At 33.4% G+C, this 18,072-nt stretch overlaps 1 protein-coding gene across 1 annotated transcript in view; it reads left to right on the top strand.

Moving 5' to 3' along the window:
• The window catches only part of LOC135549735 (unconventional myosin-Ig-like), an 87,098-nt gene that overhangs the window by 13,792 nt on the left and 55,234 nt on the right, over positions 1-18,072 (top strand). The window contains exons 7-12 of the mRNA XM_064979989.1: positions 11,682-11,798; positions 12,197-12,403; positions 13,114-13,259; positions 13,523-13,637; positions 13,871-14,041; positions 14,919-14,989. Of these exons, the coding sequence (XP_064836061.1) occupies positions 11,682-11,798; positions 12,197-12,403; positions 13,114-13,259; positions 13,523-13,637; positions 13,871-14,041; positions 14,919-14,989 (827 nt within the window). The remainder of the gene's footprint in view (positions 1-11,681; positions 11,799-12,196; positions 12,404-13,113; positions 13,260-13,522; positions 13,638-13,870; positions 14,042-14,918; positions 14,990-18,072) is intronic.

Below are 18,072 nucleotides of genomic sequence, written 5' to 3'. Positions count from 1 at the left end.
GGTAAAGTAAAGTAACATAAAGTAAAGTAGATTAATGTTAAATAACCTAGGGTAAAGTAAAGTGGAATAACATTAAATAGCCTACGGTAAAGTTAAGTAAAGTAGTAAAACATTAAATAGCCTAGGGTAAAGTAAAGTAACATAAAGTAAAGTAGAATAATGTTAAATAACCTAGGGTAAAGTAAAGTAAAGTAGAATAACATTAAATAGCCTAGGGTAAAGTAAAGTAAAGTAGTAAAACATTAAATAGCCTAGGGTAAAGTAAAGTAACATAAAGTAAAGTAGAATAACGTTAAATAACTTAGGGTAAAGTAAAGTAAAGTAGAATAACAATAAATAGCCTAGGGTAAAGTAAAGTAAAGTAGTAAAACATTAAATAGTCTAGGGTAAAGTAAAGTAATGTAAAGTAAAGTAGAATAACGTTAAATAACCTAGGGTAAAGTAAAGTAGCGTAAAGTAAAGTAGAATTAACGTTAAATAGCCTAGGGTAAAGTAAAATAGCGTAAAGTAAAGTAAAATAACATGAAATAACCTAGGGTAAAGTAACATAAAGTAAAGTAGAATAATGTTAAATAACCTAGGGTAAAGTAAAGTAACGTAAAGTAAAGCAGAATAACTTTAAATAACCTAGGGTAAAGTAACGTAAAGTAAAGTGGATAATGTTAAATAAGCCAGGGTAAAGTAACGTAAAGTAAGGTAGAATAACGTTAAATAGCCTAGGGTAAAGTAAAATAACGTAAAGTAAAGTAGAATAACATTAAATAACCTAGGGTAAAGTAACATAAAGTAAAGTAGAATAATGTTAAATAACCTAGGGTAAAGTAAAGTAACGTAAAGTAAAGCAGAATAACTTTAAATAACCTAGGGTAAAGTAACGTAAAGTAAAGTGGATAACGTTAAATAAGCCAGGGTAAAGTAACGTAAAGTAAGGTAGAATAACGTTAAATAACCTAGGAAGAAGTAAAGTAAAGTAGAATAACGTTAAATAACCTAGGGTAGAGTAACGTAAAGTAAAGTAGTATAACGTTAAATAACCTAGGGTAAAGTAATGTAAAGTAAAGTAGAATAACGTTAAATAACCTAGGGTAGAGTAATGCAAAGTAAAGTAGTATAATGTTAAATAACCTAGGGTAAAGTAATGTAAAGAAAAGTAGAATAACGTTAAATAACCTAGGGTAGAGTAACGTAAAGTAAAGTAGTATAATGTTAAATAACCTAGGGTAAAGTAATGTAAAGTAAAGTCGAATAACGTTAAATACCTTAAGGTAAAGTAAAGTAGAATAACTTTAAATAACCTAGGTAAAGTAAAGTAATGTAAAGTTAAGTAGAGTGACGTTAAATAGCCTAGGGCAAAGTAAAGTAACTTAAAGTAAAGTAGAATAACATTAAATAACCTAGTGTCAAGTAACGCAAAGTAAAGTAGAATAACATGAAATAAGCTAGGGTAAAGTAAAGTAACGTAAAGCAAAGTAGAATAACGTTAAATAACCTAGGGCAAAGTAACGTAAAGTAAAGTAGATTTATGTTAAACAAACTTGGGAGACGTAAAGTAACGTAAAGTAAAGTAGAATAACGTTAAATAAGCTAGGTTAAAATAAAGTAAAGTAGAATAACATAAAATTGCCTCAAGTAAAGTAAAGTAGAAAAACATTAAATAACCTAGGGTAGAGTAACGTAAAGTAGTATAACGTTAAATAACCTAGGGTAAAGTAATGTAAAGTAAAGTAGAATAACGTTAAATAACCTAGGGTAGAGTAACGTAAAGTAAAGTAGTATAACGTTAAATAACCTAGGGTAAAGTAATGTAAAGTAAAGTTGAATAAGGTTAAATACCTTAAGGTAAAGTAAAGTAAAGTAGAATAACATTAAATAGCCTAGGGTAAAGTTAAGTAACGTAAAGTAAAGTAGATTAACATTAAATAACCTAGGGTAAAGTAAAGTACCGTAAAGTAAAGTAGAATAAAGTTAAATAGCCTACGGAGAATTCAAGTAATGTAAAGTAAATTAGAATAACGTTAAATAACCTAGGGTAAAGTAACGTGAAGTAAAGTAGTATAACGTTAAAAAACTTAGGGTAAAGTAATGTAAAGTAGAATAGCATTAAATAGCCTAGGGTAAAGTAAAGTAACATAAAGTAAAGTAGAATAACATTAAATAACCTAGGGTAAAGTAGAGTAATGTAAAGTAGATTGACGTTAAATAGCCTAGGGTAAAATAAAGTAACTTAAAGTAAAGTAGAATAACATTAAATAGCCTAGGGTAAGGTAAAGCAGACTAACATTAAATAACCTAGGGTCAAGTAACGCAAGGTAAAGTAGAATACCATGAAATAAGCTAGGGTAAAGTAACGTAACGTAAAGCAAAGTAGAATAACGTTAAATAACCTAGGGCAAAGTAACGTAAAGTAACGTAGAATAACATGAAATAACCCTGGGTAAAGTAAAGTAAAGTAAAGTAGATTAACGTTAAATAACCTAGGGCAAAGTAACGTAAAGTTAAGTAGATTTATGTTAAACAAACTTGGGAGACGTAAAGTAACGTAAAGTAAAGTAGATTAACGTTAAATAAGCTAGGATAAAATAAAGTAAAGTAGAATAACATAAAATTGCCTCAAGTAAAGTAAAGTAGAAAAACATTAAATAGCCTAGGGTAAAGTAAAGTAACGTAAAGTAAAGTAGTATAACATTAAATAACCTAGGGTAAAGTAAAGTAATGTCAAGTAAAGTAGAATAACGTTAAATAGCCTAGGGTAAAGTAGAGTAACGTAAAGTAAAGCAGAATAACATTAAATAACCAATGGTCAAGTATCGCAAAGTAAACTATAATAACATGAAATAACCCAGGGTAAAGTAAAGTAACGTAAAGTAAAGTAGATTATCGTTAAATAACCTAGGATTGAGTAACGTAAAGTAAAGTAGAATAACGTTAAATAAGATAGGTTAAAATAGTAAAGTAGAATAACCAAAAATTGCCTCAAGTAAAGTAAAGTAGTAAAACATTAAATAGCCTAGGGTAAAGTAAAGTAACATAAAGTAAAGTAGTATAACATTAAATAGCCTTGGGTAAAGTAAAGTAATGTAAAGTAAAGTAGATTAACGTTAAATAGCCTAGGGTAAAGTAAAGTAACGTAAAGTAAAGTAGAATAACATTAAATAGCCTAGGGTAAAATAAAGTAACGTAAGGTAAAGTAGAATAACGTTAAATAACCTAGGGTAAAGTAAAGTAAAGTAGAATAATGTTAAATAACTTAGGGTAAAGTAAAGTAAAGTAGAATAACGTTAAATAACCTAGGATAAAGTAAAGTAAAAGTAGAATAATGTTAAATAACCTAGGGTAAAGTAAAGTAACATAAAGCAAAGTAGAATAACATTAAATAGCCTAGGGTAAAATAAAGTAACGTAAAGTAAAGTAGAATAACGTTAAATAACCTAGGATAAAATAAAGTAACGTAAGGTAAAGTAGAATAACGTTAAATAACCTAGGGTAAAGTAAAGTAAAGTAGAATAATGTTAAATAACTTAGGGTAAAGTAAAGTAAAGTAGAATAACGTTAAATAACCTAGGATAAAGTAAAGTAAAAGTAGAATAATGTTAAATAACCTAGGATAAAATAAAGTAACGTAAGGTAAAGTAGAATAACGTTAAATAACCTAGGGTAAAGTAAAGTAAAGTAGAATAATGTTAAATAACTTAGGGTAAAGTAAAGTAAAGTAGAATAACGTTAAATAACCTAGGATAAAGTAAAGTAAAAGTAGAATAATGTTAAATAACCTAGGGTAAAGTAAAGTAACGTAAAGCAAAGTAGAATAACATTAAATAGCCTAGGGTAAAATAAAGTAACGTAAAGTAAAGTAGAATAACGTTAAATAACCTAGGATAAAGTAAAGTAAAGTAGAATAACGTTAAATAACCTAGGGTAAAGTAAAGTAAAGTAGAATAATGTTAAATAACCTAGGGTAAAGAAAAGTAAAGTAGAATAACATTAAATAACCTAGGGTAAAGTAAAGTAAGATAATGTAAAGGAGTATAACATTAAATAACCTAGGGTAAAGTAAAGTAATGTAAAGTAAAGTAGAATAACGTTAAATAGCCTAGGGTAAAGTAAAGTAACGTAAAGTAAAGCAGAATAACTTTAAATAACCTAGGGTAAAGTAAAGTAATGTAAAGTAAAGTAGAATAACATTAAATAACCTAGGGTAAAGTAAAGTAACATAAAGTAAAGTAGATTAACATGAAATAACCTATGGTAAAGTAGCGTAAAGTAAAGTAGAATAACTTTAAATAACCTAGGGTAAAGTAAAGTAAAGTAGAATAATTATAAATAACCTAGGGTAGAGTAACGTAAAGTAAAGTAGAATAACGTTAAATAACCTAGGGTAAAGTAACGTAAAGTAAAGTAGAATAACATTAAATAACCTAGGGTAAAGTAACATAAAGTAAAGTAGATTAACATGAAATAACCTATGGTAAAGTAAAGTAATGTAAAGTAAAGTAGAATAACATTAAATAGCCTAGGGTAAAGTAAAGTAATGTAAAGTAAAGTAGAATAACATTAAATAACCTAGGGTAAAGTAAAGTAATGTAAAGTAAAGTAGAATAACATTAAATAACCTAGGGTAAAGTAAAGTAAAGTAACGTAAAGTAAAGTAGAATAATGTTAAATAACCTAGGGTAAAGTAACATAAAGTAAAGTAGAATAAAGTTAAATAGCCTAGGGTAAAGTAATGTAACGTAAAGTAAAGTAGAATAACTTTAAATAACTTAGGGTAAAGTAAAGTAAAGTAGAATAACATTGAATAACCTAGCGTAAAGTAAAGTAACGTAAAGTAGAATAACGTTAAATAACCTAGGGTAAAGTAAAGTAAAGTAGAATAACGTTAAATAACCTAGGGTAAAGTAAAGTAACGTAAAGCAAAGTAGAATAACATTAAATAGCCTAGGGTAAAATAAAGTAACGTAAAGTAAAGTAGAATAACGTTAAATAACCTAGGATAAAGTAAAGTAAAGTAGAATAACGTTAAATAACCTAGGGTAAAGTAAAGTAAAGTAGAATAATGTTAAATAACCTAGGGTAAAGAAAAGTAAAGTAGAATAACATTAAATAACCTAGGGTAAAGTAAAGTAAGATAATGTAAAGGAGTATAACATTAAATAACCTAGGGTAAAGTAAAGTAATGTAAAGTAAAGTAGAATAACGTTAAATAGCCTAGGGTAAAGTAAAGTAACGTAAAGTAAAGCAGAATAACTTTAAATAACCTAGGGTAAAGTAAAGTAATGTAAAGTAAAGTAGAATAACATTAAATAACCTAGGGTAAAGTAAAGTAACATAAAGTAAAGTAGATTAACATGAAATAACCTATGGTAAAGTAGCGTAAAGTAAAGTAGAATAACTTTAAATAACCTAGGGTAAAGTAAAGTAAAGTAGAATAATTATAAATAACCTAGGGTAGAGTAACGTAAAGTAAAGTAGAATAACGTTAAATAACCTAGGGTAAAGTAACGTAAAGTAAAGTAGAATAACATTAAATAACCTAGGGTAAAGTAACATAAAGTAAAGTAGATTAACATGAAATAACCTATGGTAAAGTAAAGTAATGTAAAGTAAAGTAGAATAACATTAAATAGCCTAGGGTAAAGTAAAGTAATGTAAAGTAAAGTAGAATAACATTAAATAACCTAGGGTAAAGTAAAGTAATGTAAAGTAAAGTAGAATAACATTAAATAACCTAGGGTAAAGTAAAGTAAAGTAACGTAAAGTAAAGTAGAATAATGTTAAATAACCTAGGGTAAAGTAACATAAAGTAAAGTAGAATAAAGTTAAATAGCCTAGGGTAAAGTAATGTAACGTAAAGTAAAGTAGAATAACTTTAAATAACTTAGGGTAAAGTAAAGTAAAGTAGAATAACATTGAATAACCTAGCGTAAAGTAAAGTAACGTAAAGTAGAATAACGTTAAATAACCTAGGGTAAAGTAAAGTAAAGTAGAATAACGTTAAATAACCTAGGGTAAAGTAAAGTAACGTAAAGCAAAGTAGAATAACATTAAATAGCCTAGGGTAAAATAAAGTAACGTAAAGTAAAGTAGAATAACGTTAAATAACCTAGGATAAAGTAAAGTAAAGTAGAATAACGTTAAATAACCTAGGGTAAAGTAAAGTAAAGTAGAATAATGTTAAATAACCTAGGGTAAAGAAAAGTAAAGTAGAATAACATTAAATAACCTAGGGTAAAGTAAAGTAAGATAATGTAAAGGAGTATAACATTAAATAACCTAGGGTAAAGTAAAGTAATGTAAAGTAAAGTAGAATAACGTTAAATAGCCTAGGGTAAAGTAAAGTAAAGTAAAGTAAAGTAGAATAACATTAAATAACCTAGGGTAAAGTAAAGTAATGTAAAGTAAAGTAGAATAACATTAAATAACCTAGGGTAAAGTAAAGTAACATAAAGTAAAGTAGATTAACATGAAATAACCTATGGTAAAGTAGCGTAAAGTAAAGTAGAATAACTTTAAATAACCTAGGGTAAAGTAAAGTAAAGTAGAATAATTATAAATAACCTAGGGTAGAGTAACGTAAAGTAAAGTAGAATAACGTTAAATAACCTAGGGTAAAGTAACGTAAAGTAAAGTAGAATAACGTTAAATAACCTAGGGTAAAGTAACATAAAGTAAAGTAGATTAACATGAAATAACCTATGGTAAAGTAAAGTAATGTAAAGTAAAGTAGAATAACATTAAATAGCCTAGGGTAAAGTAAAGTAATGTAAAGTAAAGTAGAATAACATTAAATAACCTAGGGTAAAGTAAAGTAATGTAAAGTAAAGTAGAATAACATTAAATAACCTAGGGTAAAGTAAAGTAACGTAAAGTAAAGTAGAATAATGTTAAATAACCTAGGGTAAAGTAACATAAAGTAAAGTAGAATAAAGTTAAATAGCCTAGGGTAAAGTAATGTAACGTAAAGTAAAGTAGAATAACTTTAAATAACTTAGGTAAAGTAAAGTAAAGTAGAATAACATTGAATAACCTAGCGTAAAGTAAAGTAACGTAAAGTAGAATAATGTTAAATAACCTAGGGCAAAGTAAAGTAAAGTAGAATAACATTGAATAACCTAGGGTAAAGTAAAGTAACGTAAAGTAGAATAATGTTAAATAACCTAGGGTAAAGTAAAGTAGAATGGCATTAAATAACCTAGGATAAAGTAAAGTAAAGTAGAATAACGTTAAATAAGCTAGGGTAAAGTAGATTGACGTTAAATAACCTAGGGTAAAGTAAAGTAAAGTAGAATAACGTTAAATAACCTAGGGTAAAGTAAAGTAAAGTAGAATAACGTTAAATAACCTAGGGTAAAGTAAAGTAACGTAAAGCAAAGTAGAATAACATTAAATAGCCTAGGGTAAAATAAAGTAAAGTAACGTAAAGTAGAATAACGTTAAATAACCTAGGGTAAAGTAAAGTAAAGTAGAATAACGTTAAATAACCTAGGGTAAAGTAAAGTAACGTAAAGCAAAGTAGAATAACATTAAATAGCCTAGGGTAAAATAAAGTAACGTAAAGTAAAGTAGAATAACGTTAAATAACCTAGGATAAAGTAAAGTAAAGTAGAATAACGTTAAATAACCTAGGGTAAAGTAAAGTAAAGTAGAATAATGTTAAATAACCTAGGGTAAAGAAAAGTAAAGTAGAATAACATTAAATAACCTAGGGTAAAGTAAAGTAAGATAATGTAAAGGAGTATAACATTAAATAACCTAGGGTAAAGTAAAGTAATGTAAAGTAAAGTAGAATAACGTTAAATAGCCTAGGGTAAAGTAAAGTAAAGTAAAGTAAAGTAGAATAACATTAAATAACCTAGGGTAAAGTAAAGTAATGTAAAGTAAAGTAGAATAACATTAAATAACCTAGGGTAAAGTAAAGTAACATAAAGTAAAGTAGATTAACATGAAATAACCTATGGTAAAGTAGCGTAAAGTAAAGTAGAATAACTTTAAATAACCTAGGGTAAAGTAAAGTAAAGTAGAATAATTATAAATAACCTAGGGTAGAGTAACGTAAAGTAAAGTAGAATAACGTTAAATAACCTAGGGTAAAGTAACGTAAAGTAAAGTAGAATAACGTTAAATAACCTAGGGTAAAGTAACATAAAGTAAAGTAGATTAACATGAAATAACCTATGGTAAAGTAAAGTAATGTAAAGTAAAGTAGAATAACATTAAATAGCCTAGGGTAAAGTAAAGTAATGTAAAGTAAAGTAGAATAACATTAAATAACCTAGGGTAAAGTAAAGTAATGTAAAGTAAAGTAGAATAACATTAAATAACCTAGGGTAAAGTAAAGTAACGTAAAGTAAAGTAGAATAATGTTAAATAACCTAGGGTAAAGTAACATAAAGTAAAGTAGAATAAAGTTAAATAGCCTAGGGTAAAGTAATGTAACGTAAAGTAAAGTAGAATAACTTTAAATAACTTAGGGTAAAGTAAAGTAAAGTAGAATAACATTGAATAACCTAGCGTAAAGTAAAGTAACGTAAAGTAGAATAATGTTAAATAACCTAGGGCAAAGTAAAGTAAAGTAGAATAACATTGAATAACCTAGGGTAAAGTAAAGTAACGTAAAGTAGAATAATGTTAAATAACCTAGGGTAAAGTAAAGTAGAATGGCATTAAATAACCTAGGATAAAGTAAAGTAAAGTAGAATAACGTTAAATAAGCTAGGGTAAAGTAGATTGACGTTAAATAACCTAGGGTAAAGTAAAGTAAAGTAGAATAACGTTAAATAACCTAGGGTAAAGTAAAGTAAAGTAGAATAACGTTAAATAACCTAGGGTAAAGTAAAGTAACGTAAAGCAAAGTAGAATAACATTAAATAGCCTAGGGTAAAATAAAGTAACGTAAAGTAAAGTAGAACAACGTTAAATAACCTAGGATAAAGTAAAGTAAAGTAGAATAACGTCAAATAACCTAGGGTAAAGTAAAGTAAAGTAGAATAATGTTAAATAACCTAGGGTAAAGAAAAGTAAAGTAGAATAACATTAAATAACCTAGGGTAAAGTAAAGTAAGATAATGTAAAGGAGTATAACATTAAATAACCTAGGGTAAAGTAAAGTAATGTAAAGTAAAGTAGAATAACGTTAAATAGCCTAGGGTAAAGTAAAGTAAAGTAAAGTAAAGTAGAATAACATTAAATAACCTAGGGTAAAGTAAAGTAATGTAAAGTAAAGTAGAATAACATTAAATAACCTAGGGTAAAGTAAAGTAATATAAAGTAAAGTAGATTAACATGAAATAACCTATGGTAAAGTAGCGTAAAGTAAAGTAGAATAACTTTAAATAACCTAGGGTAAAGTAAAGTAAAGTAGAATAATTATAAATAACCTAGGGTAGAGTAACGTAAAGTAAAGTAGAATAACGTTAAATAACCTAGGGTAAAGTAACGTAAAGTAAAGTAGAATAACATTAAATAACCTAGGGTAAAGTAACATAAAGTAAAGTAGATTAACATGAAATAACCTATGGTAAAGTAAAGTAATGTAAAGTAAAGTAGAATAACATTAAATAGCCTAGGGTAAAGTAAAGTAATGTAAAGTAAAGTAGAATAACATTAAATAACCTAGGGTAAAGTAAAGTAATGTAAAGTAAAGTAGAATAACATTAAATAACCTAGGGTAAAGTAAAGTAACGTAAAGTAAAGTAGAATAATGTTAAATAACCTAGGGTAAAGTAACATAAAGTAAAGTAGAATAAAGTTAAATAGCCTAGGGTAAAGTAATGTAACGTAAAGTAAAGTAGAATAACTTTAAATAACTTAAGGTAAAGTAAAGTAAAGTAGAATAACATTGAATAACCTAGCGTAAAGTAAAGTAACGTAAAGTAGAATAATGTTAAATAACCTAGGGTAAAGTAAAGTAGAATAACATTGAATAACCTAGGGTAAAGTAAAGTAACGTAAAGTAGAATAATGTTAAATAACCTAGGGTAAAGTAAAGTAGAATGGCATTAAATAACCTAGGATAAAGTAAAGTAAAGTAGAATAACGTTAAATAAGCTAGGGTAAAGTAGATTGACGTTAAATAACCTAGGGTAAAGTAAAGTAACGTAAAGTAAAGTAGTATAACATTAAATAACCTACGGTAAAGTAAAGTAATGTAAAGTAAAGTAGAATAACGTTAAATAGCCTAGGGTAAAGTAGAGTAACGTAAAGTAAAGCAGAATAACATTAAATAACCTATGGTCAAGTATCGCAAAGTAAACTATAATAACATGAAATAACCCAGGGTAAAGTAAAGTAACGTAAAGTAAAGTAGATTATCGTTAAATAACCTAGGATTGAGTAACGTAAAGTAAAGTAGAATAACGTTAAATAAGATAGGTTAAAATAGTAAAGTAGAATAACCAAAAATTGCCTCAAGTAAAGTAAAGTAGTAAAACATTAAATAGCCTAGGGTAAAGTAAAGTAACATAAAGTAAAGTAGTATAACATTAAATAGCCTTGGGTAAAGTAAAGTAATGTAAAGTAAAGTAGATTAACGTTAAATAGCCTAGGGTAAAGTAAAGTAACGTAAAGTAAAGTAGAATAACATTAAATAGCCTAGGGTAAAATAAAGTAACGTAAGGTAAAGTAGAATAACGTTAAATAACCTAGGGTAAAGTAAAGTAAAAGTAGAATAATGTTAAATAACCTAGGGTAAAGTAAAGTAACGTAAAGCAAAGTAGAATAACATTAAATAACCTAGGGTAAAGTAACATAAAGTAAAGTAGATTAACATGAAATAACCTATGGTAAAGTAAAGTAATGTAAAGTAAAGTAGAATAACATTAAATAGCCTAGGGTAAAGTAAAGTAATGTAAAGTAAAGTAGAATAACATTAAATAACCTAGGGTAAAGTAAAGTAATGTAAAGTAAAGTAGAATAACATTAAATAACCTAGGGTAAAGTAAAGTAACGTAAAGTAAAGTAGAATAATGTTAAATAACCTAGGGTAAAGTAACATAAAGTAAAGTAGAATAAAGTTAAATAGCCTAGGGTAAAGTAATGTAACGTAAAGTAAAGTAGAATAACTTTAAAGAACTTAGGGTAAAGTAAAGTAAAGTAGAATAACATTGAATAACCTAGCGTAAAGTAAAGTAACGTAAAGTAGAATAATGTTAAATAACCTAGGGCAAAGTAAAGTAAAGTAGAATAACATTGAATAACCTAGGGTAAAGTAAAGTAACGTAAAGTAGAATAATGTTAAATAACCTAGGGTAAAGTAAAGTAGAATGGCATTAAATAACCTAGGATAAAGTAAAGTAAAGTAGAATAACGTTAAATAAGCTAGGGTAAAGTAGATTGACGTTAAATAACCTAGGGTAAAGTAAAGTAAAGTAGAATAATGTTAAATAACCTAGGGTAAAGTAAAGTAAAGTAGAATAACGTTAAATAAGCTAGGGTAAAGTAAAGTAAAGTGGAATAACGTTAAATAACCTCGGGTAAAGTAAAGTAACGTAAAGTAGAATAACGTTAAATAACCTAGGGTAGAGTAACGTAAAGTAGAATAACATTAAATAACCTAGGGTAAAGTAGATTGACGTTAAATAACCTAGGGTACAGTAACATAAAGTAAGGTAACCTAATGTAAAGTTAAGTAAAGAGAAGCAAATACTGTTCTGTAGTCTGTAATTTACCTCTCTCTTTCTCTGTAGACATCCAACAATGACCGGTCCAATCACAGGGCTGTGCTGAGTGCCTTGCAGGTGATTGGCTTCTCAGAGGAGGAGATCGACTCCATCTACAGGATCCTGGGGACCATCCTCATCCTGGTTGGTTGTATTCAGTATATTCTTGGTCACATTTCTATTGGCCATACATACCAAATGATGTGTGTGTGTGTGTGTTTGTGTGTGTGTGTGTGTGTGTGTGTGTGTGTGTGTGTGTGTGTGTGTGTGTGTGTGTGTGTGTGTGTGTGTGTGTGTGTGTGTGTGTGTGTGTGTGTGTGTGTGTGTGTGTGTGTGTGTGTGTGCATCTATCAGTTACACATACATGTCAGTTGATACACAGATAAAGGAACATTTAATATCCTGGTTGGAAACCATATTACTTCTTAGTACATATCTTGCAATTTACTTGCGAAATAAAGTTCAACCCTGTGATCTATGATTTATACCAAATCCAGTTGTATAATACTAGGATCATGAACTGTGTTTCTGCCACTCCCCAGGGCAACCTGCAGTTTGAGACAGACAGTGAGAGTGTCCAGGTGGTGGGTTCAGAGGCTGTGAGTCACATCGCTGGGCTGACCACCACAGAGCCAGACAACGTGACTAAGAGCCTGCTGTACCGCACTGTGGCCACCGGGGGCGGAGAGGTCATAGAGAAGGGACACACTGAAAAGGAGGCCTGCTTTGGCCGGGACGCTTTTGCCAAGGTACTGGGCTGGTCACTATTAGCTCAGCAAGACTTGTCTTCATAAATGACAAATCCCATCAATGTTGACTCATTATTGTGTACTGCATAATCTCTGTCTTTTGTTCTCTCTCTCTCTCTCTCTCTCTCTCGCTCTCTCTCTCTCTCTCTCTCTCTCTCTTTTGTTCTCTCTCTTTCTGTCTCTCTCTCACTCTTTCTCTCTCTCACTCTTTCTCTGTCTTTTTTTCTCTCACTCTCTCTCTCTCTCTCTCTCTCTCTCTCTCTCTCTCACTCTTTCTCTGTCTTTTTTTCTCTCACTCTCCCTATCTCTCTCTCTTTCTAACTCTTTCTCTCTCTCTCTCTCTCTCTCTCTCTCTCTCTCTCTCTCTCTCTCTCTCTCTCTCTCACTCTCTCTCTCACTCTTTCTCTGTCTTTTTTTTCTCTCTCTCACTCTCTCTCTCTCTCTCCGTCTTTTTTTCTCTCACTCTCCCTCTCTCTCTCTCTCTCTCTCTCACTCTTTCTCTCTCTCTCTCTCTCTCTCTCTCTCTCTCTCACTCTCTCTCTCACTCTTTCTCTGTCTTTTTTTTCTCTCTCACTCTCTCTCTCTCTCTCTCTCTCTCTCTCTCGCACTCTCTCTCTCACTCTTCTCTCTCTCTCTCTCTCTCTCTCTCTCTCTCTCTTTTGCTCTCTCTCTCTTTTTTCCCCCTCTCCTGCTCTATGTTGGTTCTTTAGGCTCTCTATGAGAGATTGTTTTGTTGGATTGTGGCTCGTATCAATGCTGTTATTGAGGTGAAAGACTACAACCCAGTGCTCCATGGGAAAAACACAGTCATCGGAGTGCTGGATATTTACGGCTTTGAAATCTTCGACAACAACAGGTTAGACTCTCCAATAGTATCTATATACATTCTCCTCCCTGTCCTGGTATTTACAATCTTGTGAGTTATCAGGATGGTGGATAAACCTTGTATTTGACCAGATGGATATATCTTGATATAAATATTTCTCACAATATCTATAATTTCAAACTTTTTGAAACCTCTCTGAAGATTGTATTTATTCAAAATGTATGGTAATCATGGTGACTACATGATCTGTTGTTCCATGTTGAAACCTGTGTTTCTGTGTTGTCGTCGGGCAGCTTTGAACAGTTCTGTATTAACTACTGTAATGAGAAGCTGCAGCAGCTCTTCATCGAGCTGATTCTTCGCCAGGAACAAGACGAGTACCAGAGAGAGGGTATCACCTGGCAGCATGTGAGACACACACGTGCACGCGGACTAACACAAACACATGCCCACACAGATGCGCATGCACGCAGAAACACACTTTCTTTCTTTTTTTCCTTCTTTCTTTCTTTCTTTCTTTCTTTCTATCTCTCTCTCTCTCTCTTGTTTCTCTCTCTCTCCACAAACACACTCCCATAAGCAACACATGCAGTATTCAGAAGCCTACTTCTAACAGTTCCTCTCCCCCTGTGTGTTTCCAGATTGACTACTTTAACAACCAGATCATCGTGGACCTGGTGGAACAGCCCCATAAGGGCATCATCTCTGTGTTGGACGAGGCCTGTCTCACTGTGGGCAAGGTGACAGACACCATCTGCCTGGAGAGCATGGATGCTAAGCTGGGACAACACCCTCACTACACCTCCCGCAAGGTGGGTCAGACGAGCAACGCTGCCTTCAATAGAATAAACTATATTCTATTCTATGTTATTCTCTTCTATTCTAATCTATTCTATGTTATTCTCTTCTAATCTAGTCTTTTTTATTCTCCCAGGCCATACTTCTAACACAAATACCTCAACATTCCCTCTCTACAGCTCCTATAACCATGTCCCTATAACCATAAAATAGTAATTCCTTCTGCAACTTACACTAAAAACCCACAACGTAAATTATGCTGAGGTACCCCAATCCTTCCTCTACCTCACTGAATATGTCTTCTCTCCATTACTGTCTTCATTATACTGCAACACTCCCATCAGGACCCCATTGACGGTTTAAGAATTGCTTTAACACCCCACTGGTGTGATATTGTTAGTGCAGTTACACTGGATGGTCAATAGAGAGCAGGGGTATCCATCCCACTATTTGCACTCTGTTGTGGTTTCGTTATACTTCAGAAGGCAGCTATATTCCATTGAGACCATCGAGACAGACAGTAGCATCCAATGGTAGTGGGTCTAAATGCTCCACTTCCAACTACTGTAAGATGTCTTGATCTCTTGAAGAGATCTATGTGAGAGACATACGAGAGCTGTAAGAGATGATTGTATCTCCCTCGGCCAGCCTATATTACAGAGGGTAACTGTGATGATGATGATGATGATGATGATGATGATGATGATGATGGTGATGATGATAAGGATGATGTTGACGATGGTGATGAGGAGGTTGATGATGATGATAATGGTGATGATGATGGTCACAATGGTGATGACGGTGATGATGATGGTCACAATGACAATGATGGTGATGATAGTGATGATGAAGGTGATGATGATGATGATGGGGATAATATCTCCATTGTAGCTCACCCCATCAGACAAGACCATGGAGTTCCACAGAGACTTCCGTATCCGCCACTATGCTGGGGACGTCACGTGAGTCACATACTTGTATTTGCTGTAAAGTCACACTCTATTCTCCTTTATCCCTTTTGGCCATCCTGCTGTGTTCTCTCTGAAAAATGAAGTTTATTTAATCGGCTTGCCTTAAGGTTCCATGACTTTGTCCACACAGGGCATCTGAACACACAAAATACATTTTGATGATTTTCATTACATTTGGGGTGTTTTATTTAACTTTTGTACACATGTAGTGTTCCCAGTGAAACATGACCGGTCATTAGAAATGAATGGGTTGAGACTACTAGTTGTGTATAAAATTGAGTTCCGGCACATGCCCATTCATCAGATGAACACACTTCCTCTCCACATGCATGTGTGTTTGAACACACACACACACACACACACACACACACACACACACACACACACACACACACACACACACACACACACACACACACACACACACACACACACACACACACACACCCCTCTCTCCCCTTCTTGGCTTCCATGGCAACCCCCACGGGAACCTTTCCCCAATGGAATCTTTCCCCCATGGGGACCACACCTGTTTGCATTCTCACAAACAATCGCAACATTGTTTCAATAATATATAGAACTTTTCTCGCAGTTCTAGTATATACAGCTTTTTTAAGGCCTTGCTCAAATCAAATCAAATCAAAAACCAAATCAAATTTATTTGTCACATACACATGGTTAGCAGATGTTAATGCGAGTGTAGCGAAATGCTTGTGCTTCTAGTTCCGACAATGCAGTTATAACCAACAAGTAATCTAACTAACAATTCCAAAACTACTGTCTTATACACAGTGTAAGGGGATAAAGAATATGTACATAAAGATATATGAATGAGTGATGGTACAGAGCAGCATAGGCAAGATACAGTAGATGGTATCGAGTACAGTATATACATATGAGATGAGTATGTAAACAAAGTGGCATAGTGAAAGTGGCTAGTGATACATGTATTACATAAGGATGCAGTAGATGATATAGAGTACAGTATATACGTATACATATGAGATTAATAATGTAGGGTATGTAAACATTATATTAGGTAGCATTGTTTAAAGTGGCTAGTGATATATTTTACATCATTTCCCATCAATTCCAATTATTAAAGTGGCTGGAGTTGAGTCAGTGTGTTGGCAGCAGCCATTCAATGTTAGTGGTTGCTGTTTAACAGTCTGATGACCTTGAGATAGAAGCTGTTTTTCAGTCTCTCGGTCCCAGCTTTGATGCACCTGTACTGACCTCGCCTTCTGGATGATAGCGGGGTGAACAGGCAGTGGCTCGGGTGGTTGTTGTCCTTGATGATCTTTATGGCCTTCCTGTAACATCGGGTGGTGTAGGTGTCCTGGAGGGCAGGTAGTTTGCCCCCGGTGATGCGTTGTGCAGACCTCACTACCCTCTGGAGAGCCTTACGGTTGTGGGCGGAGCAGTTGCCGTACCAGGCGGTGATACAGCCCGCCAGGATGCTCTTGATTGTGCATCTGTAGAAGTTTGTGAGTGCTTTTGGTGACAAGCCGAATTTCTTCAGCCACCTGAGGTTGAAGAGGCGCTGCTGCGCCTTTTTCACGATGCTATCTGTGTGAGTGGACCAATTCAGTTTGTCTGTGATGTGTATGCCGAGGAACTTAAAACTTACTACCCTCTCCACTACTGTTCCATCGATGTGGATAGGGGGGTGTTCCCTCTGCTGTTTCCTGAAGTCCACAATCATCTCCTTAGTTTTGTTGACGTTGAGTGTGAGGTTATTTTCCTGACACCACACTCCGAGGGCCCTCACCTCCTCCCTGTAGGCCGTCTCGTTGTTGTTGGTAATCAAGCCTACCACTGTTGTGTCGTCTGCAAACTTGATGATTGAGTTGGAGGCGTGCGTGGCCACGCAGTCGTGGGTGAACAGGTAGTACAGGAGAGGGCTCAGAACGCACCCTTGTGGGGCCCCAGTGTTGAGGATCAGCGGGGTGCAAATGTTGTTGCCTACCCTAACCACCTGGGGGCGGCCCATCAGGAAGTCCAGTACCCAGTTGCACAGGGCGGGGTCGAGACCCAGGGTCTCGAGCTTGATGACGAGTTTGGAGGGTACTATGGTGTTAAATGCCGAGCTGTAGTCGATGAACAGCATTCTCACATAGGTATTCCTCTTGTCCAGATGGGTTAGGGCAGTGTGCAGTGTGGTTGAGATTGCATCGTCTGTGGACCTATTTGGGCGGTAAGCAAATTGGAGTGGGTCTAGGGTGTCGGGTAGGGTGGAGGTGAAATGGTCCTTGACTAGTCTCGCAAAGCACTTCATGATGACGGAAGTGAGTGCTACGGGGCGGTAGTCGTTTAGCTCAGTTACCTTAGCTTTCTTGGGAACAGGAACAATGGTGGCCCTCTTGAAGCATGTGGGAACAGCAGACTGGTATAGGGATTGATTGAATATGTCCGTAAACACACCAGCCAGCTGGTCTGCGCATGCTCTGAGGGCGCGGCTGGGGATGCCGTCTGGGCCAGCAGCCTTGCGAGGGATAACACGTTTAAATGTTTTACTCATCTCGGCTGCAGTGAAGGAGAGTCCGCATGTTTTCGTTGCAGGCCGTGTCAGTGGCACTGTATTGTCCTCAAAGCGGGCAAAAAAGTTATTTAGTCTGCATGGGAGCAAGACATCCTGGTCCGTGACTGGGCTGTTTTTTTTCTTGTAGTCCGTTATTGACTGTAGACCCTGCCACATACCTCTTGTGTCTGAGCCGTTGAATTGAGATTCTACTTTGTCTCTATACTGACGCTTAGCTTGTTTGATAGCCTTGCGGAGGGAGTAGCTGCACTGTTTTGTATTCGGTCATGTTACCAGTCACCTTGCCCTGATTAAAAGGTGTGCCCGTCTCCGGAGTCTGACCAGAAGACCGCTCACAATTCGTTCTGTGGGAGCACAATGATCAAACGATATACTGTATGTGAGGCTCTTGATCATTTCTTTGATCATGACATTGTTGAGGAGGAGAGAGGCCAGGACACTGACAGGGAAGATTCATTAGAGGAGAAAGTAGTGTTTGATAAATAGCACAATATGTTCATCTGAGTATTTGTTATAGACAAAATAATACATA

Source organism: Oncorhynchus masou, chromosome 12 (assembly GCF_036934945.1).
Source record: "Oncorhynchus masou masou isolate Uvic2021 chromosome 12, UVic_Omas_1.1, whole genome shotgun sequence".
NCBI classification, from domain to species: domain Eukaryota; kingdom Metazoa; phylum Chordata; class Actinopteri; order Salmoniformes; family Salmonidae; genus Oncorhynchus; species Oncorhynchus masou.
This window is presented reverse-complemented; position numbering and strand designations above follow the sequence as displayed.